We start from the raw sequence: 22,382 nt of genomic DNA, 5'->3' as shown, positions 1-22,382 counted from the left end.
AGTCACCAAACATCCTTCAAACAAATTACAGGAGGTTTGTCTCTATGTATCAGGTGCAGAAATTCAATGTCCAGGTGTCAGGGACAAAACAGTTCAGTCCTAGATCTAAGAGAATCCTATTCTAGATGTTGGTGCAAAGGTGAAAGGGAAGAGAACCCTGCCCTCGAGATGCTTGTAAGATACTTGTGAGATCAGATGGACATGAAGAACAGTAAACACTAATAAAAATATGCCATGATATAGCACACACTGGCATGATAGACATTGAGAAGAAAGGAACCTCTTCACTGGTTGAAGCTGACTATCAGAATAGTAGGACTTAATGGGAGATCTTCATTAAGAAGAGGATGGAGCATTTTGATTTAAGATTTCCAGTTTCACAAGAAATTGTATCAAAGGATCCCCACCTACAGCTACATCACAATTCCACAAAGATGGACAATTTATCTTTTTAATCGCTGAAATTATAAGGAAAAGATATACTAATTAATCAGTTATATTGGAATTCGACTCTTTGAAAAAATAAGTAAAGTCTTACCGCAGAGCAAAATTAATTCCAGAGAGGTAACTATTCATCTAGTTCTTTTACAGTTTCATGTGATAGATTTTAACTCTTCCAGGTATTTATGGAAATATCCTTTTAAACCGTAATTAAAAAGGAAGAGATCACAGGAAGAAAGATACAAAATTCAATTTCTCTAAACAAAGCTAATCAAAACCTGAAAAAGTTATTATAACGTATTTAGGGAAAGTGCTTACAACACATTTTAAAGAACTCTTTCTTTACGAGAAAAAATAAACAGAAAAAATAGGTAAAGGACATGAACAGAAAATGCATGGAAAATTATATATGATGAGTTTTTATTCATTCTGGAATTACAAATTAAAGAATTTTTTCTTTAAAAGTGCTTACAACACATTTTAAAGAACTCTTTCTTTACGAGAAAAAATAAACAGAAAAAATAGGTAAAGGACATGAACAGAAAATGCATGGAAAATTATATATGATGAGTTTTTATTCATTCTGGAATTACAAATTAAGAATTTTTTCTTCAAAAGTATCATATCGACACAAAAACACAAAACTAAAAACAGCTTAAATGCCCAGCAAAAGAATTATGTAGACAAAGGCACCTCCACAGGATAAAACCACTGAAGTCTCCCAACTTCAGATGCAAAAAAACAGGCACTGAAGGTTGCCAAAGACTGTTCAATGACATGGTAGAGTGGTTACGGGATGCAAGAAAAATGAATGGGTTAATGATATAGAACAGCGATCATTCCAATTCTACAAAGAAGGTGGCAGTGTGAGACCAGAAGGATCTAGACCAACATGTTAGTTATTATTAATTAATTGATTAGTGATTACTTCCAGGTTGTAGGATTACAGATCATTTTTTTTCTCCTTTATGTGCTTAGGGTCATGCAAATTGTTTACAATGAAGCCATACTACTTGCAAAATCTTTGCTGACCTGTGGAGCTAAACTTCTGGAAAGAGCTGTCTATGTGGAATATTTCGAATTTCTCTGCTCAATTCTCTACTCAACCCAAACAGGCTTGGGCCCCAAAACCTCTCCCCCAGGGAGTGAGTAACTTCCATGTTACAAAATCTAATATCAGCCCAATCGACACTAGTGGTCATTCCCTTCCCTCTTGACACCCCTCGTCTTTGTGGTGTTTGGACACCACACTCTGGTTTTCTCTACAGATCCCTTCTTCTCCATCTCCCCTTCAGGCTCCTTCTTCTCATTAACTTGTTGGCCTACGATTGCACTGGGGCCCAGCCCTCTTCCTCATCCAGGCTCCAAGTGTCAGACACCATGTGCCTGTGGGAAATTCCCAAATCTCCATCTCCAACCCAGATACAGATTTCCTTCTCTACCAGACTCCAATTTTTGTGTCTACCTAGTCCCTCCACTTGGATGTCTAGCAGACACCTCAAACTCCATAAGCGCAATCAACTCCCGTTCTCGCCCCCACGCCCTGCTTCCTACATAGCTTTTCCCATCTTAGTGAAGAGCAGCTTCCTTTCAGAGGATCAGGTGGAAAGCTGACCTCAGTTCCCCTCTCTGCCTGTCATCCAACAGACAGTCAGAAAACCCCACCGGCTCTCCTTGAAAACAGACCCGGAATCCGACCATCTTGTCATTGTCCTTGCTACCCCCTTGGCCCTAAGCACTAGCATCTTTCCCCAGATCAGGGTGGGACTCTCCCAACTGAGCTCCTGCTTCAACCCCCACCCCCGGCCCCTCTACTGCCTGCCCCCAGCTACAGTGTATGCTCAGTGCAACAGCCAGGTGGATCCAGACCCGCCAGGCTCCCCACTCTCACTCCCAGTAAAGCCACAGTCCTTCCTGTGGCCGAGAGGGAGGGCTCCCTTGCCTGCACCCCTCCTCCCTGCCCACTCCACTCTGCACACACCTTGCCGGTATTCCCCAGGGCAGGGGCCTGTCTCCAGTCCCCAGGGCCTCAGCCAGAGCTTCCCCCTCCAAGGACCTGACACCTTCCTCCAGACATCTTCCCTGCAAACTCCCTCACCTTCTTCTGGCCCAAATCTCACTCTTTCAATGAGGGTTTCCCTGCCACCCTCCCTAACACTGTGATGTAACCCCATGGCCCCTGGTGCTCTGCTGTGACTTTTCCTTTTTCCCTAATACTTAAAAAAATTTTTTTTTCTTTTGGGGCTGCACCCCCAGGCTAGGGGACAAATCAGAGCTACAGCTGCCAGTCTACACCACAGCCACAGCAACACAGGATTAGAGTTGCGTCTATGACCTACACCACAGCTCAAGGCAACGCCAAATCCTTAACCCACTGAGTGAGGGCAGGGATCAAACCTGCATCCTCATGGATGCTAGTCAGGTTCATTTCCGCTGAGCCACGAATGGGAACTCCCTTTTCCCCTCATACTTATCATCACATCTAAAAAGCTAAAGAGGAGTGATTTAGATAGGCAGTGATGAAGCACAGAAGGTTCCTCTGGAAACTCCCACTTCAATGTACCTTAGTGAAAAGGGTGGCATGACCCTGAGCGAGGTCCTATCCAGGGGGACTCAGTGAGGACCTAACCTACAGGAGGTGCCAGTAAAAAACTGACAGAACTGAAATAGCCATTTGAAATCCCAGTGAGCACAATTAAAGCTGAGCAGCATGAGACACACAGAGGCAGATTTTCAGGGCAACATGAGAAGGGGAGGGCAGGGAAGATGGCCCAGGGGTTGTGAGTTCCCTTTTGGCTATGGGGCTGGGACGCAGGATAAGCTGCTACAGGGCTGTCCCCAAGGGGACCTTCCATCACCCATGCTTTCAGTGATATTTTCAAGATGTCCAAGAATTACAATGAAGGGGCTGCTAAATAGCTGGATGTGTACATTTTTGTATTTTCCACTGTTCATCCTTGTGTCACACACGTAAAGCTATGTATTAAAGGCAGACCATGGACCCAAAAACCGAGTCTATAAAACGGGAAAGAAAGAGAGCTCTGGGCAACTCTGTGGATGGACTGTGTGTACATCGGGAAACAGCACGTCACCACTGGTGACTGGCTCAGGAGTCATGACAGAGAAGGACCACAGAAGCACAGAATGTCACATGGGGGAAGAGGGCCTTGGGACAGGTTGGGAATCAGTGCCCACAGGAACCCAGGGGGCCTCTCAGAACTCTGAGGATGTGAAGTTCCTTCAAGACCCTGAAAACTTAATTCACAGGGCAGAAAGGCTGTAAATGCAGGCTCAGGCTCATCTCTCCAGCCCTCACCCCATCAGCCCTGGGGTGGGGGTGGGGGGCATATCCTTTATCTTTTCACTACAGCTCACACAATGTGGCTGGAAAACAGACACAACACACACACACACACAAACACCTGCAGGCCCCACGCACACCCAGAGCTCTGTGGTCTGTTTCCCTTGGGCAGTGTTGACATCCATCAGAAAATATGGTACCCATTTCTCTTGGCAACAGCAGCTATAAATCACTTGTTGGGAGTGTCTACCTCCTCCCTTCTCGTGCAAGGTTCAGCAGAAATTTACTGAGGCCGCAACGAGAGGAGGTCCGTGGCTGGCAGGGAGTGGCTCCCTTTACCTACATTAATTGACTAATTCAACAAAAATCTACTGAGCACACACTATGCTCCTGGTGCAGGCAGTGATGCTCCAGTAAACAAAGCTGTCAAGCCAAACAAAAAGCCTCGCCCTCACCAGGCGCTCCTGACACTCAACCACCTGCCCTCTGTCCCGAGTTCTGAGCTCTCGAACCAGAGTGGGACTGAGCACATCTCAAGGTAAATGTGAAGTCACCAGAGCTACTAGAAATTACTCTAATAATTATGAGTTGTTACTATGAATGTGGATATTTAGAGGGCTTACTCCACACCCGCCCACTGTTGTAAGCACTGTACACAAATTAACTACTGAACAGTCATAAAAACACTATCAACTGGCACTGCTACATTGAATTGTGATCCTTACAGTTTTAAATTTTAGATAGAAACTGGATCTTTTTCATAATGATTTTTCTTTTTTCTACTATAGTTGGTTTCCAGTGTTCTGTCAATTTTCTACTGTACAGCAAAGCGACTCAAACTTTTTCTCACAATATCATGGTCCATCACACATGACTAGATAAAGTTCCTAGTGCTATACTGCAGGATCTCATTGCTTACCCACTCCAAATGCAATAGTTTGCATCTATTAACCCCAAGCTCCCAGTCCATCCCAATCCCCTCCCCCTCCCCCTTGGCAACCACAAGTCTATTGTCTAAGTCCAAATGTTTGTTTTCTGTGGAAAGGTTCGTTTGTACCATATATTGGATTCCAGATATAAGTGATATCATCTGGTATTTATCTTTCTCTGACTTACTTCACTTAGTATGATCATCTCTAGTTCCATCCATGTCACTGCAAATGGCATTATTTTGTTCTTTTTTATGGCTGAGTAGTATTCCATTGTGTATATAAACCACATCTGCTTAATCCATTCATCTGTTGATGGACATTTAGATTGTTTCCATGCCCATATCTTTTTTCTAATTCTTTTTCTGTTTTGTTTTGGGGGATTTCTTTTTCATTTGTTAAGGAAATGGGGTCTTTACAAAGGAAATCAAATTAAAACGAGGTCATCAGGGTGGATTCTGATTCAAGAGAACTGATGACCTTATAAAAAGGAGAGCTGGGACAGACACACATAGAGGAAGGACGATGTGAAAACAGGGGTGAAGATGATCTCCTACAGTCCAGGAAGAGCCACCTGGACCAGGTCCTCACTCCCGTCCCTCAAAGGAAACCAACTCTGCTGACACCCTGATTTCAGGCTTCTAGCCTCCAGAATGGTGAGACAATTCATTCCTATTGTTTTAAGCCCACCAGTGTGTGAAAGCACCTGATGCTCCCGAAGCCCGACTTTGGGTCCGAACAGAAACCTGCCAAGTCCAGGGGTGATGGGCAGCCTGCTGGTACCGGCGGGCAGCCCCTGAAAGGGGCGTAAACAGCAGGACACTGCACTCTCACAAAGGGACCGCTTATCTGAGTGAGTCCACCCCTCAGCACAATCACACATGCTATTTAACACTCTCTGCCTTCAAAGAGATCTATGCCAGTGAGTCGCTCTAAATACTTGCTACCTAAACATTTTAACTTTCCCCCCACCCCTCAGTCTGGGTTTTGCTGATTTTGTATTTCATTGAACTGGAAATAGAGCTCAGGTACAATGTGCTCCACTGCACGTAGCTCAGAGAAGCTGGACACACCAAAGGAGTGAAATTCCACCACCAAAGTGGCAACAGGCTCTCAGGAGGGGGCTAAGCATTAAATAAGGGAGACTTGTGTTACTGAGGCTTTGCTGTTTTAATCCGGGATAATCTCGGTCTTCCCGAGCGCAGGGACTTTTAACAAATAAACACAAAGGCACTTGCAGAATTTCATTCTCCTTTCTCCTCCCCCCTCCTGTCTTGGGGCTTCTATGGCTCAAGTGCACACACGTGCACACACGCATACGCACACATACAACGACCTCCAATAATATCCTCATTTTTATAGTGTTTGCTTTTGTTATTTCAGGGGCATTTTAAATAAGAATAATGAAACCAATCTTTTTCGAAAGCTTACTATAGTATCAGTGCTAAGCATATTACATACTTTATCTCACCTACTCCTCCCACCAGTAACTCTGCCGAGCATTTATTACCGTCCTCTCCACTTCACAAAGAAGGAAATGGGGGCGGTTAAACCACAGACTCCTGGCCATGTGGCTAACAAGTGGCAGAACCAGGATTCAAACCTAGTCCTTGCTGGTGTCCAGAGCCACAGCCACCCCACGGTGCCCTGCTCCTAACCTGAGTATCTGAAAGCATGCCTGGGATTTCTGATCAAGAGAATTGAAACACAGGAGCAACCTAAATGTCCATCAGCAGAGGAACGGATAAAGAAGATGTGATGCATATATACAAAGGAATACCACTCAGCCGTAAAAAGAATGAAATCATGCCACTAGCAGCAACCTGGATGGACCTAGAGATGATCACAGTAAGTAAAGTAAGTCAGACAGAGAAAGACAAATGTCCTGTGAGATCACTAACAGGTGGAATTTAATTTTAAAATGATACGAAAGAACATATTCACAAAACAGAAACAGACTCAAAGATTTCAAAACCAAACTTATGGTTTTCCTCTGGGAAAAGATGCAAGGAGGGATAAATTGGGAAGGTGGGCTTGGCACATACACACAACAACATACAAAATTGATGAGTGACAAGGACCTACCATCTAGCACAGGGAAATCTGCTCAATACTCTGTGATAGCCTATATGGGGAAAGAATCTGAAAAAGAACGTGTGTGTTTATACATTCAACTGATTTCACTTTGCTGTATACCTGAAACTAATACAACCCTGTAAGTCAACTATACTCTAATAAAGTTTATAAAATTAAAAAAAAGGAGCATGTTCCCTTCGTGACGCAGCAGAAATGAATCCGACTAGGAACCATGAGGATGCAGGTTTGATCCCTGGCCTCGCTCAGGAGGATAAGGATCCAGCATTGCCGTGAGCTGTGGTGTAGGTTGCAGATATGGCTCGGATCTGGCATTGCTGTGGCGAAGGCTGGCAGCAACAGCTCCAATTAGACCCCTAGCCTGGGAACTTCCTTATGCTATGTCTGTGGCTCTGAAAAGACAAAAAAAGAAAAAACAGAAAGAATGAACCACAAAGGAGAAAGGGCAGGGGAGATGCTGGATCCCACATCTTTTCAACTGACTTGAGACTCACAGGCTTAGGGCACCCCTTGAGCCCCAGGTCTGGAGTAATACCCGCAGGTTGCAGTTGAGGGGAAAAGAGCCCCGTCACCTGTCCAGATGCTTTCTGGGACAGGAAGCTTTATGAGAACTGAGAAAATACACAAGGGATGTAAAGCGGGACTTGCCAACAGCCTCTGTCCAGGGCCTGGGAGCAGTTTCCCACCCTACAGCCAGAAGACTCGACTTTTATAATGTGAATCCAAAGGAGCCAGAGGGGGAGGGGCAGGAAAGGATACCTGCCCCTCCTTACAACAGGGCAGGTTTTAATACACTTTCCCCAAGTTTTTCAATAAAATCTTATAGAAACTGAAGTTATTTTTAAGTGACGGAGCACTTTGCCTTTGAGGGTCCCACTGGCTGAACATAATAGCACCCCGAAATATGGAAATGTTTCCACTGCCAGCCTTCTATCTGATTTTCAGGATGACCCCTCTCTAAGACGGAAAACAAGGGCTTTCCTCTTGCATCCGAGATCAAAGCTGTGGGTCTTCTAAGTCCATGTGGTGCCAGTTCTCCTCATTCTTGCTGAGAGCACGGAGGATGTGTATCAGGTGGAGAGGAAGAAGCACAGAGCCTGAGCATCTGTGTCATTGCTAGGTCAACCTGCCCCACAGGACATGGCCTCTGTCTGCCACGGGTGAAGGAGGACCAAAGACAGTGTGATGAAAAGGATGAGACCAGAGCAGACCATGAACCCCAGGCTGACCACACACCCTCATGCCATCAGCGAGCCACCAGAGAGCATTCTTTGATCTGAAAACATTAAACATCTTGAAGGTCATTAAGAAATTTCGCCTGGCATGAATACGTAACGTGCATGCCACTTTGTGGATGCCATTTCCCTCCACGGACAGGTACTGACTTTAATTTGGAAGAAATTCATTTTCATACAAGGGTAACCAAGAGTGACAGGATATACGGAGCCTACATCATTTATCTTCTGTGAACTTAAACGACAACAAAAAAAATCAGTTAATTGATTTTCTAGGAAAGCTGTTATATGAAATCACAGTGTTTCATCTTTCTGCGCTTGATCGTGGTATAAATGGTGATTTTAAAATGCCCGTCATGAAAAGGCTATGATTCATCGATACATCTTAAACTACTGAATGACTTCTTTTAACCAAGAGAAATCCAATCAACCAAAAGGGATCACTGGGTACTGGGGGAAGAATTACCAACCAGGAAGAAAACTCCTAACATGCAGTCTATGAGTTGATCTTCCAATCTGGATGCCTCTTTCCCTGGTACTGAGTGAGTGAGTGAGTGACAGACAGCAAGCAGCCACTGGTCTCCTTCCTCCCCCAGCTTTGCAAATGCTTCTTTTCCCAGCTCTTCAAGCCCTCTGCAAGAGCAGTTTAAGTCATCGCCATTGATTACACGAATAGCAAACAGAAACTAAAACGTGTATGTTTCAGAATGCCACCGCAGCAGCTGTAACATGGCAAACAAACTGATTTCATAGTCCGAGCCCCATGTTTTGTCCCCATGGCACTGTACAGTGGGCTTTTTTTACAGCACTGCCCAATTTTCCCCTTGCCAGTAGCACCTAGTGTACACATATGTATATTTTAATCCTACCGACTTTGAGACTAACATAAAGCATTCTTTCCCAGTCTAAAATTATCATTTTAAGTAATTTTGTATCATTTTTCAAATAGCACTTTCTTATTCCATGAGCCAAAGACAGACACTGGGAAGCTCATGATGCCTCTGAGGCCCCTAACGTTAGAGGGGCCCTAACGATGTGTTTTTATAAATGTTTCTGTAAACATTTTCGGTGCAAAATATTTTCTCTATTTTTTTTTCCTAAAGAAGATCCCCATGACAGTATCAATTTTAGGTCCCACAACCTGCATCTACCCTTTAGGTTAACAGTGAATTTCATGTTATATGGTAAGGGCAAAATATTAATTGTGCGCGTCCGTCGAACAAAAAATAATTCTCTTCTACTGGAAATAAGAAGAGTTCCTGTTGTGACTCAGCAGGTTAAGTACCCAACTAGGATCCATGACGATGCAGGTTCAATCCCTGGCATCGTTCAGTGGGTTAAGGATCCAGTGTTGCTGTGGCTGTAGCCTTGGCTGTCAGCTCCTGATCCAATTTGACCCCTAGCCTGGGAAACTTCTGTATGCCTAAAAAGAAAAAAAAAAATCCTGGAAATAAGATTCTAGAACGTTCTAGAATGCCTGCTTCAGTCATTCTTTAAGGCCCCTCTGTCCCACCTAATAGCAATCACCCTTCCAAGCGGCACCCCAGGGAAGGCTCGCTTAATGAAGGGTGGCATCAAGAATGAAAGACTCAGCTCTAACAACAGAAATATGTTTTTCATTAAACACAAAACTGAGCTGGGAAAAGCCAGCCAAGGGGCAGGTGTATCAGTTAAGGAATTCCCTTGAGGTCTTTAGCTTCTACATTAAATTGCACTAAATTTCTCTACACTAATTACCTAGTACTGAAGACTAAAGAATGATAACAAATAATTCGCCTTGGCAGCAGATAGAGTACAGATGTCGGAAAGAATGAAGAATTTACGAAGTGTAAAATGAGACAAAAGAGATTCACAAATGCTCGATTTTTTAAAATAGCCTTCTCCTGCGATAAGGACTTCAAAGGTGAGGGAATTTTCCTAAGGCTCGAAGCCCAATTTTAAATTTTGTTTGGACTGTGAGAAACTGTAAATTAAAAGCTAAGTGCTGGTGTCTAATTTATTCATGTAAATTTCTTACAGGCAGAGATTACATCTTAGATTCTTTTTTAAATTCTCATACCACATCATACCTAGCCATTGATTTGATTTTCTTAGGAGGAATGTCCCTACACAGAGCCATATGGCTATATTTTCACTCTCCTTGCCTCCATGTCATTTTTACCGAATGCTCCTTTTTGCCTCCCAAATTCTTCACACTGTCTTAAGTCCTGCTCTATAGCTAACATCTTGAAAAAGAGTAGTCAAGTAACACGAGTTCCCCTCAGGTCATCTCCTCTGGAAATTCCCCCTAAAAATTCCCTATCTCCATGACAATCAAGGTCCGTACTATGGAAAGGATATTTTCATACAGGTGGTATCTTTGCTGTTTTTGTTTTTAAAAAAAAAAAAAAAATATATATATATATATGCATTAACTTTTTTAAATGGTTTGCCACATTGTTTTATCCCCTCCAAAAAAATAAAAGCCAATCTTCCTTCAAAAGTAATGTCTGATTAGTTGATAAAATTTTCAGTTTCCATTATGATTATGCCTTTATAGAAATGTCCTGTGAGACATTTCTGGCAATATATCTGCCAGAGCAAATTTCTTCATCTCACGGAGTGTAAATAAACAAACTAACAAACCAAACCCTTTGAGTTTGAAGGATAGGAGATGGTGCTTTCCAACTTACAGGTCCCATCTTCATGCAGCCCACTGGGAAAGAGCTGTGTTCTTATTATAATAGTAAACTGATTGACCACACAAGAGTTACAAGACTCAAATTACCGTTATGTCCATAATGCGCAAAGCTTTTTGCTAAAATAAGGACTGTATATCCTCCTCTACCGAGAAAAAAACCACCACCACAGCCACCATCAACAACAACAACAAAGACAGCCATTAGAACTTTGTTCTACAAACAACACTTCTTCTTACCTCTTTTCTATCAGTGTGTGACTGGCCTCTTTGAAGTGCACCTTACAGACCATTAGGCAGGGTCAGGGTCATTACTCGTGGGGAAATGAAACATTTCCTGTCTAAAGGCTCTCCCTTCTCTCAGAAAGACTCTCTTGACCTCAGGCCTCTCCCTCCTTCTGTGACTCCCCCCGGCACCAGCCCAGTGTCAGTCCCGTTCTGAGATCCTGGTAGGGCCTCCTGGGAAGGTCCGCAGGATCAGTGACATGCCCCTAAGCCTGCTGAAAACTGCGGAGTTATCTCCAAGAGGCTGCCCTGGTTATCAAACACCAGCTTTCCACTGGGAGCCTTAACAACTCCCTGGGTTTCAGAGTAAAAAAAAGTGTGACCTCAGAAACGTGACGTTTCTTCAATATATAAAAATCATCTTAACAAGGAAGCGACGGGGATTCGAATGATAAAGGGATTCCTGAAGGATACAGTCACGTCTGTTTGAGGAGAAGCCAGGCTTTATTGGCCGCTATGGGCCATCTGACGATGACAGTGAAAATCAAAGAGCTTGATGAGTTCCGTTTTGTCAGAGGTTATCTAGGTGTGTTTCCTACAAACTTTTAAAAATGTAAATGCTTGCAGAAGTTACATTTTGTGTCTATTAATTCCTAACAAACACTTTGGGACCTGTCATAAATGAATAATCAAAAGAAGTCACTGGTATACATGTCACTGAACATCCTTATTAGAACCTGTGTCAACCTCTCAAGACAGTAAATGTGTCTCCTCTCGGGGTAACAGTGACGTCCCAGTTGGTGGGACAGAGATGAGAACTCAGAAAGGGGTAAAGCTCGGCCTCATCACACATGCAACAAGCAATGTCAAATTATGTGTTTCATTCCGTATTCGATCAAATTAAGATACAAAGAATTGTCTGGCCCCATTGTTATTCCATCTTTTAAACAGACTATGTTGAAAAGAAAGCAACAACTGAACAGTTCTTAAGTATAATGTCCTAGAACTCGTGTTGTGTTTTAGTTGGTACGCCAGATTGTGGCAGAACAAAAAAAAAAAAAAATGTGCAGTCTTAGTTCTTCTTCATGGGCTCTTGACAAGTGTTATCAATCTGGAACCAGCATCGGGTATGCTTTTCCAAAACAAAACCTCATTTTCCATCCAGACTTACTGTTCATGTGACTAGCCATGGCCTCTTTGCCACCTCCATGATTATAATTTACTTGTCTGAAGTCTAACATTCCACTCATCCATCCTACAATTGTGTAATAACTGCACAACGCAAAATGCAAACCTGAAGAATCTGACCTAAAAGATCGCACTCTCTTCATATAACCTAAGATTATCTTCACAGGACAAGGAAAGCTTTTACTTGATCAACATCCATGAACCCGAATCTCAACTTCTGAAAGACGACTGGGCCACCGATACATGTAAAGAATTACCACAGTCAACACTGAATCATTTAACATTTACTTTCAAAATCGTGATGATGCCTACCTTGCGAAGATTTGAAGTTGACAAAAATGATGAATTTCTGAACTCCTTTACATAGAAATTAACCTCTCCTACATACAAAAAGCTTTGAAGTACTGTTTGTCTAATAGATAACATCTCTGTCAACATTGGCTTGTCCACACACACACACACACACACACACACACACACAATCCCTTTGAAGGGAGCATTCCTTTCTGAACTACCCAAGACACACAACTGCATCTGTTGGTATTTAAACCACTCTGATTATCCTCAGTTTGAGATTTTAAGAAACCATGATTGATGCGTACATCCTCCTGTATTGACAGCTACAAAGCCCACTGCATGAAATCTATCACACGTGGAAATAAAGGAGAATGGGAACCAAGGGGACAGCGGTCAGGGAGTCCCCAGGGACTGCTCAAATGCGTGGAAGTGGTGCTGTGCCCAGACTTACCTCTCCTTGCTTGGGGATGCCAAACTTGGAAAGCTTGCCCTTGGCTCTGGCGGACTCTGGCTTGGCAGCGGGGCCGCCCCTGTACGACGTGCAGTGCACGCTGGCTTCTGTGGACGACTTGAGCTTTGGAGACTCGTCAGGAGCCTGGTCTTGGCCATCCATTGGCCGCACGTAGGCAGTTGGCTTCTGCTGGACCAGGCTGGGCTTCGAAGCCAGGGATGGAGGAAAGTTCTGGACACAGTGGCCACCACTGCTGTGCTTGGCTGTCATGGCAGGCGGCCTGTCCTGGGTCTGAAGACCTACTTCGACGTTGCAGACTTGTTTGGTCCGTGGCTGCTGTCTGCCAACCCCATCTCCGAGCAAGGTCCTGAGAGAGCCCTGTGGTGCTGAGTTAGAAGAAGAAGACAAAAGGACAGATGAGGATGAGGGGCTCAGCACATGGGGCACAGGGTTGTTATTGTGGCTCTCTGGGTGAGCAGATCTGCTCAAATCGAGTAACCAGCATCCCTGCTCACCTGCTCTCTGCTGACCATCGGACGGCGGGTGGCCAGCCTTCTGCCAGCCCATGGCGCCCCGCTTACTCTGCTGCCCAGGGACAGCTGCTGGTGTGGAGGTGGTGCTGCCGACAGATGCAGGCTGGGTCTGGGCTCTCGGATCTGCCACGAAATGCTCGTCAATCTTGTTCACAGGAGCCTGAGGAACCCCAGGTTTGGGGACGCCAACCAGATGACTCTGGTTAGATCTATCTGTTAAAAAGTCCTTCATTTCATCGTAATTGCCTAAAGTGTTCTGGATGCGGCTGGAGAGCTCATCCCCCTTGTTAGTCTGGAGAAAGGAAAGCAGAACTTAGAGTCTCGTTAGAGTCGATGGAAATAGGGATTGATGGAGGGAGGGGGACCTGTATCTGCATTTGTTGGCACTTAAAATTTTTTTTTTTTTTGGTTTTTGGGGTCACACCTGTGGCATATGAAAGTTCCCAGTCTAGGGGTCAAATCAGAGCTGTAGCCACTGGCCTACGCCACAGCCACAGCAACACGGGATCCTTAACCCACTGAGTGAGACCAGGGATCCAATCCCCACCCTCATGGATACTAGTTAAGTTCATTACCACTGAGCTGCAATGGGAACTCCAAAAAAATTCTCATTATAAACGATTTGACATTTTAGAAAAGCATTATGGATGGGTATGTCCCCTTGCAGTGAAAGTTACAAAACCCACCACAGGAAACCACCTGGAACTGCTCAGAGCCACTGGTTGCCATGGGCAGAAGGAGAGCTGAGACATTAAATCACAGTCGTCATCATCTTGCAAGACTTCTGTCCACGCTCTGTACCTCACTAGGACTGGACCACCGTCAGCAGCCTCAGAGCATGTGGACCAGCCATCCAGCCCTGGTGCTGCTTGGTACCTGCCACAGTGAAGTGACCACCACAACTTCACAAATCAGTCTGGATTAAGTCTTTCCAGGACTAGATTTTTTTTTTCATCCCATGTTAAGCTCTCCTTGAAAATTCAGATATGGCTTAAGTTGTTTTGCTTCCAATTTCTAAATATACAACTATTCTTGTCAGAAACCCAGAGGGACAGGCAAAAGAAACCAGAGCAAAGCCTGAAATTAGCATGAGGAGTTCCCATCAAGGCTCAGCAGTTAACGAACCCAACTAGTATCCATGAGGATATGGGTTCAATCCCTGGCCTTGCTCAGTGGGTTAAGGATCCAGCGCTGCTGTCATCTGTGGTGTAGGTTGCAGATGTGGCTCGGATCTCAAGTTGCTGTGGCTGTGGTATAGGCCAGTGGCTACAGCTCCAAGTGGCCCCCTAGCCTGGGAACCTCTGTATATCGCTGGTGTGGCCCTAAAAAGACAAAAAAAAAAGAAAGAAAGAAAGAAAAAGAAAAAGAAATGAGCATTAGACTGAATCTGCAGGGAGCCCCCAGCTTGAATTGCCCAGAGATCCAGCAGCCTGAGATATGAGTCAAATCTAGGAAGATACTTCACTTTGGAAGAGAGGTTACATTTCTGGCCTCTGGTATAAATGAGAAATGATTGAACAGTCTGTTTCTTATTTGCCTATCAAGTACCCTGTTCCTGGCATGATCTGTGTGGGACAAATATGTAACTCAACCTCTGTTTCATGTTTGTTTCCTAATAGCTTGGGAAACATAATAGGAGTTCCCGTTGTGGCTTAGGGGGTTAAGGGCCTGACACTGTCTCTGTGAGGATGTGGGTTCAATCCCTGGCCTCACTCAGTGGGTCAAGATCCAGCATTGGTGCAAGCTGTGGTGTAGGTAGCAGTTGCGGCTCAGATCTAGTATTGCCCTGCCTGTGGCATGAAGCTCTGATTCGACCCCTGGCCTGGGAATTTCTGTATGCTACAGGTGTGGCCATAAAAAGAAAAAAGAAAACAGAACAAATGGTGTTGACTTTGAAAATCAATGCAGAGATGAAATCCATTATTGATCAAAAGTCACAGCATGCAGATCTCAAGATTAAACAAAAGGTGTATTTTACTGAGGGGCTAGCTGTAAAGCCCTGTGCAGCAGACACCAAGATTTGCGGAGAAGACCCCATTCCTAGGGGCTGAGCTGACTCAAGTTTCCTTGGCTGACCTGGCTGCCATCACATGGGATTAGAGGAGGCTTGAGGGGTGGAGATAACAAGTGAAAGACATCTACCTTGTAGGGTTCGCTGAAGAGGGAGTAGCTCGAATTAAACGTGCTGTCATCCTGTTGTGTTTCCTGATTTCTTCTCTCTCGTTCTTTCCTCCGTAACACATTTCTATCTGGTTCGTAGACACTGCATCAGGGGGTGGGGGCAGGGGAGAGAACAGCGACACGTGAAAGAATTAAAGGTACTGCCCAAGATAACATGCACCTGCGTGCAGAAGTCTGGTTCACAGGCAAATGATGACAATGGGAGCAGGGATTAGACGAATGCCAGTCTCCTCAAAAAAGCAGGTCCGCTTGGGTGTCTGATAATTCCACTTCGAGGAAAAACACCCTCAGGACAAGTTCCAACCAGTACCAGGCCTCTTCACTGATGGGTCGAAGAGGAAATACCTCGGCAACTTTGACAAAGGACCGAAAGTCACCTTAAAGCAGCCAGTAATTACAGCGATGTGTAAACAGAAATTATGGGCGTATTTCCTCTTACGGCACAGCCCCGGCTGTCATATGGGAATGCGCCTGCTCTTCGCTGTCTCCAGTTCCTTTTCTTCACCGGGCTGTGTTTCTGCCATGATCCCTTCATTAACTAGGTCCCCACAGAGCTGTTACAGCTCCACGCTGCAGCGGTTTTCACCGTTACCAGCCTCCTTCTGATCTCTGCTAATCAGTCAAGTCGTCAAACTCCTACCAAGCCCATCCTTCCTCCTGAACTATTTGACACCATGCTTCTTCACTATGAAAAATGCGCAAAAAGGAAGGGGTGCAGGCAACACGGGGAGAGGGCGGAACCTGAATGACGGTGCAGCATCAAGGACCTCGGCCTTTTTGTGGAAGAAAATGAATATCTATTCTCCCAAGACATAATTATGAAGTGGCCAGGAACTGGATAACTAGAAGGACGAAGGGGAAAAGATAGTGTTCCTTCCTCCTAATAAGGAGAAAATCAAAGGGTTCATGCAACCAATAATCAGGAAGTGACCCCTTTACTGATGGAAGGGAAGGGACTTGCTTCTCCAGCTCAGACAATAGAGAAATCTGGCCCTGGTATAGACAGCAGGACTACCACCATGCATGCTAAGGACCTGCTGTGGCCCTCCAAATGAGTGCTGGGTATGCTTCCTAGCAGAAGCATCCAGTTTAAGCAACCCTGTCATCATCTTGCTTAGAGAGCACTGGGGCTAGAGGACGGATACTGGAGCTGAGAGCCGGGACCACCCCCTACTGACTGCGGTCCTGCCATGACCGGTGATGTGATGACGGAAATGTCTAGCAGTGTCTCTGAACCCCGGCACCTCCATGATAAAACAGTGTCTTTGTGGCACAGCCATAGGTTTAAATGTGAAGGAGATCTACCAAAGGGCTTTGGGACAGCTTTAGGTGACAAAAATCCAATGTACTGCAGGGGGTGGGAGGGGTGGACTGGGGGTTTGGGATTGGCATATGCACACTGAGATACATGGAATGACTGGCCAGGCATAGAGGAGTCTACCCAGTATCTGTGATAGTCTACGTGGGAAAAGAATTCGAAAGAGAATGGATGTGTGTATGTGTCTGACTGAATCACTCAACTGTACAGCAGAAATTATCACAACCTTGTAAATCAACTACACTTCAATAAAACCTAAAATAATTGCACCTAAAAAATCCACTGCACTGCTGTTAAATGTTGTTAACAATGAGAGGATCTGCAGGTTGAGAGAAACCTATAAAAATAGTGAGGTTTGGGTCTTTTTGTTTTTTAGCTAAATTGCTATCTTGAGTAAAAGAGCCTATTTTCTTTCATGTTGCTGGAGAGGATGCAAATAAAAGGATCATAAAATAGATACTGCTTATCTTCTGAATATACTTTAAATTCACTGTCTAAGGGGTGATGCTGAATATGCTTCTGGCAAGACTTTGAGAGCACCTAAGGCATTTCATTTAAATTTCAGATCAGGGAGTGTTAAAATACCCAGAACATGTAGCCTATTAGCATTTTAATTCAGCCTTAGGACATTACCCAAAGTTATTAGATTTGGGAGGCCAAACAGTGACCTTCACGTAAAGGGCAGCTGCGGGCCCAGTCTTCCCAAAGGAGAGGCTCCCAGCTCCAGCCCCACAGTCACTGAGAACTCTCCAGGGTGGCTGTGGTGACAATGACCGATATCAGGAAGGCACAAGATGGGAGGGACCCTCATTCACAGACCCCAGTGTAGCTACAAAGGGGCGGGCACGATAGTCCCGCCCTTCTTGCAGATAGCTGCAACATGAAACCCCGGCCTTCAAGAACATTCCATGGATTTCAAGCAGAGACTGCTCTGAGGAGACCCAACTCATGCTGTGGAGGGGCAGGAAGTGGGCTGGTGCCAAGAGACACGCTGGAGGTTTACTGTGACCTGGCAAACTTTTGGACCCACATCGGCATCTGCAATCAAAAAAAATAGGCTGGCCCTGCATGCAATGTACTTCTTGTCTCCGGGGCCTAGAGCCATGTGTGAGGCACCTACTGTGTGCAGCTCCATGCACAGAGACTCCCCACAAACATGCTTGCTATCAAGCCAGCCCCATACGCAAGACCGGTGTGATGCACAGAGCAGCCTGATGGAACACAGAGCAGGCAGGTGGGCATTTAGGATGGTTTCAGGCTTCGGAGAAGGGTCCCGTCCCCCCCACGTAATACCTCCTGCATCTGCTGGCTGACGACTGAAACTCCACAACTAGAGAGTCATTCCTCTGGCTTAAGACGTCTTCACCCCTGTAAGAAACGCAGACACCACAAGGAGGGAAAACACTTGAAACCTGAGCAGCCCTCGGTACCCTCCTGTGCAGACGTCTGTCAGCTTTTGTCCCAAAGGTCAAGGGGAAGGGGCACAGAGGCAGCAGGACGCGTGAGGAGAAGGGGAGGAAGCCCACAGAGGTGGGCGAGGCAGACACATTTAGAAACCCTGCCTGTCGTGCACCGTGACTTCCATGCTTCAGACAAAGGCGTCAGGAGACAAGCCCGCCTCAGTGACGCAGCCACCAGACTCACTGCATTTCCAGGCTCAGGGAGTGAGGGCCCCTTCCGAGTACCGAGAAGATAGAGGTGAGGGGGAAACGCTCCCCCTGACCTGGACCTGCCTCATTTCCCAACTGTTCTAAGCTGGAAGAGAACTGAAAGCGCTCCAGGAAGCAGGCAGGTGCAGGCTTAAGTTCTCGAATGGGGTTCTAGGGGCCTGAACACCCTTGGGACCAAGCACACACAAGCTACTACCAGAAATGCACCGGCCACCTCCTGTGGGACCACCAGGATGCGTGCGTGCTTCACACCCTCCACACCATCCGATAAAACCAGAGCAGGGCCAAGGAAGCCTGGAACGAGACGCCAGGCTTCCTGGAGGCCTGCCCCTGGGATTCTCGGCTCCTTCCTCAAAAGGCAGCCCTGTAGCTGCCACTGAGCACCAGCCCCTCCTAAGAGGAACCCACCCACTCCTTACCTCAACTAGAACTACCCACCCCCACACCCACCCCACGGGTTACGTCCAGCCGAGGAAGCTAAAATGCCACCTGCTTAAAGCAAATGTCACTGTAAGAGAAAGTCTGCACTTGCCACGGCTCATCGCTCCCAAGCTTCTGAACTTTTCTCTCTTCTACCAGCACTCAGTGCTCTGACTCATGAAGGCAGTACCTTCTCGACAGCCAACCCACCGGTCATTCCAGAGGAGGTCTGTGCAGGTCCCCACCAACCCCGAGAGCACCCTTCTCCCGAGGTCTCACAGGAAGACCTTCCCTGCTGTGCCATTCCCACAATACGAGGGTCATGCCATTTGCTTTCAAAGCAAAGGAACTGTCCCCCTGACATGCAGAAGGGTCCGCCTCCCCGGGGACGCCATGCAAAAGTCCAATTCCTTGCACACCAACATCTCCACTCAACTCCGTGAGAGCCTCGTGCTGGGAGTCATGCTTGTTACTGGCAGATGGTACAATCTCTATCGTCTGTAAGGTTGTTCCCTATTTCCATGAACATTACAAGAATTGTGCTCCTCAAATGTATGTCACCAAATGTATTTATTTATTTTGCGTGAAAGTGCAGGCAGCCAACTGCTACAATACTATTTCTTATTTATTGCCAATGCATAACACTCCCAGAAAATGAAGCTTTTTAATCAACTCCTTCTAAAAGACATATTTATTGGGAAAAAAAAAAGCCAAAAAAAAATGCAGTAGAAACATACCTGATCATTTCCTATTTATTTGTTTTTAATCTATAAAGTATTTTTTAGGGCTCAACCCAAAGCCAATTATGCTGATTAAGGAGGAATAGATGTCCAAACATGATATTATCATTATTTCCAAAATTAATGTGTTTTGGATCATACAGTAACAGTAGGAATTAATAACAGTAAGATCTTTGAGGCTGGGAGTTCCTACTGTGGCTCAGCAGTAATGAACTCGACTAGGATCCACGAGGATGCAGGTTCGATCCCATGGCAAGAATCTGGCATCACCATGAGCTGTGGTATAGGTTGCCGATGTGGCTTGGATCTGGTGTTGCTGTGACTGTGGTACAGGCCAGCAGATGCAGCTCCGACTGGACCCTTAGCCTGGGAACTTCCTCATGCTGCAGGTATGGCCCTGAAAAGCAGGGGGGAAAAGAAAAAAAAAAAAAAAGATCTTTGAGTCTAATGGCTTCTCCCTTTCACTGAGCTCCAAACATTTCACATATATGTCCCTTAATTACCTTACAATGTCCCAGTGGAGAGAGGGATGGTAGATAGTCCTAGGTTAACTTTCTTAAAGATCAAGGACCTTAGGATAAGGGTTTGATCATCAAAACAAAGTCACAAAGAAGAAACCATGTGGAAGGAACAGCAATGTCCAAAGTATTTCCTTCATGTCTATTCAGGGAAGAAGAGCTACTTAAGAGCCAAGGAGTGGCCGCATTTCTAAACTCTGGTGTCTACAAGCCCAGTGTGAGTGAGTCATGAATCTGAGCCGCAGCAAAGCAAAAAAGGGCAAGTTAAACAAAGGCAAGCTCTCTCTCCTTCAGACAGAACTGAAAGAAGAATTCTGGAGTGAAGCCTGGCCTGTTATAATTTTTACACTCCCCAAAACAGCAAAAGACAAAAAACAGTCTTCGACAGCACACACGGAAAGGATACCCATGCACGAGAGCATAGTGGAATTAAGGACAGGCGAGTGAATAAAGAAATCACAGATTTGCTCAAATACAACACAAATGAACCTATCTACAAAACAGAAACAGACTCAATCAACACATCTGTGGTTTCCCAAGGGAGAGAGGGGTAGGGGAGGGGGTGGATAAGAGTTTGGGGTTAGCAGATGCAATCTATTACATATAGGATGGATAAGCAATGAGATCCAACTGTGGGTAGGTTAGTGACACAGGGAGCTATATACCATATCCTGTAATAAACCATCATAGAAAAGAAAATCTAAAAAGAATATATCTATAACTAAATTGCTTTACTGTACAGCAGAGATTAGCAAAACATTGTACATCAACCATATGTCAATAAAATTTCTGTCAAAAGCAATTACAGACCCTAAAGTAAGCCAGATAGGGCTGACAGTCCCATTTTCACCAGATCCCCCCATGTATGCATCAGTGCACTCCACTCCCAGCCCAAGCTGCCCACCTAGAGGGAAGGTAACGGGAGCCAGTACAGCACCCCCTGCAGCCAAGCCCCAGACAGGACCCAGCAGACCCACTGGCCAGGACAGTCCGTCTCCTTCCCACAGTGATCCACCTGCAGCCTGTTCCAATCTGAATGCTCACGTCAAACAAAACTGCAAAGTATTTCCTTCATGTCTATTCAGGGAAGAAGAGCTACTTAAGAGCCAAGGAGTGGCCACATTTATCCAAGGGTTTAATTCTTTAAAAAAAAAAAAAAATGTTCTTCTTCCTTTTAGTGTATCTCCAGGGTTGCAATGTAGGAAACAAGTGAATTCAAGGAGAAGAGAATGAGAAACCTCTCCCCTATCTTTTGGACAAAGTTCTCAGGTTCCTTGTGTCTGAAAAATACCATCTTCTTCAAACAGCAGAATTCACTTGAGTCCAGAAGCATTTCTGAGGGCCTCCCAGATGCCACTAGGTTAGAGAACTGGGGAAACCTTCAGGGCTGCAACCAGCCTATCCTGCTGCTGAGAAGCTGACGGCCTAGGGGACAAGGGGAAGGGGGCCCTTTCTAAGCACAGAGGGTTGACAACCAGAGGTTGGGGCACTGCAGAAGGAAGGATGTGAGCCAGGGCGGGGTCCTGAAAAAGCAGTAGGTGGAGGAGAGGAAAGGTAAAGAGGAGGAACCCAGCAGTACAAGATCCACAAATTACTGCCCTGAATCGTATTCAGAGGAGGACCTTTGCCTCACCATGCCAGCTTCCTTCTTTAGCCAGTTGGAATTCCGTATTTAGAATTTCATTCCTTTGGCTTGTTCCCCAGTTAACCTACCACCCCCCACCCCCAATAAGTTCACCTGATCCCTTCTTGGGAACAGGTTTGGTGGGGAGTGAATAGATGCAGGGTGGGTGCCGGGGAAAAGCAAAGGGCCCTTTCCTATGTGCATCGGGAAACGTGTATCCACAGAAATACAACTGCTCTTCAGACAGCAACATCAGCAACCATGGATAATTAAGGAAATGTAATGGCACGCTTCAAAACTGTAATAATTGCTTTAAATTTAATTTGTCAAACCAATTAACGTCTCGTATTTATAAAGCAAATACGAAATGATCAGTAACCCTTCCTTAAGTCAGAGAAAAGCAAGGTCGTAGAAGTGGACTTGCAAATTCCCTCCTTGGTCCAGAGTCAGAGCTGGTGGACTGCAGGGCAGAGAGGTGGTCAGGGTGTGAGCGGGGAAGATGGAGCTGGAGACTGAGATGGCTAAGGAAGCAAGGATCCT

The 22,382-nt window shown here is 45.4% G+C and overlaps 1 protein-coding gene across 13 annotated transcripts in view; it reads right to left on the bottom strand.

Moving 5' to 3' along the window:
- Positions 1–22,382, bottom strand: part of AFF3 (ALF transcription elongation factor 3) — a 598,632-nt gene that overhangs the window by 446,691 nt on the left and 129,559 nt on the right. For 9 of the 13 annotated variants that reach the window (XR_007135070.1, XM_047781424.1, XM_047781427.1 and 6 more), the window contains 4 exons: positions 18,164–18,238; positions 15,514–15,634; positions 13,354–13,663; positions 12,839–13,224 (listed from right to left, as the gene is read on the bottom strand). Coding sequence is in view for 12 of the 13 variants with exons in the window: in XM_047781424.1 (XP_047637380.1) it covers positions 12,839–13,224; positions 13,354–13,663; positions 15,514–15,634; positions 18,164–18,238 (892 nt within the window). In the remaining variant the exon portion in view is untranslated. The remainder of the gene's footprint in view (positions 1–12,838; positions 13,225–13,353; positions 13,664–15,513; positions 15,635–18,163; positions 18,239–22,382) is intronic. The other 4 variants (XM_047781430.1, XM_047781431.1, XM_047781432.1 and 1 more) reach the window with 1 other exon arrangement.

The sequence above is a fragment of the Phacochoerus africanus genome, chromosome 5, assembly GCF_016906955.1.
Source record: "Phacochoerus africanus isolate WHEZ1 chromosome 5, ROS_Pafr_v1, whole genome shotgun sequence".
Classification (NCBI taxonomy): domain Eukaryota; kingdom Metazoa; phylum Chordata; class Mammalia; order Artiodactyla; family Suidae; genus Phacochoerus; species Phacochoerus africanus.
This window is presented reverse-complemented; position numbering and strand designations above follow the sequence as displayed.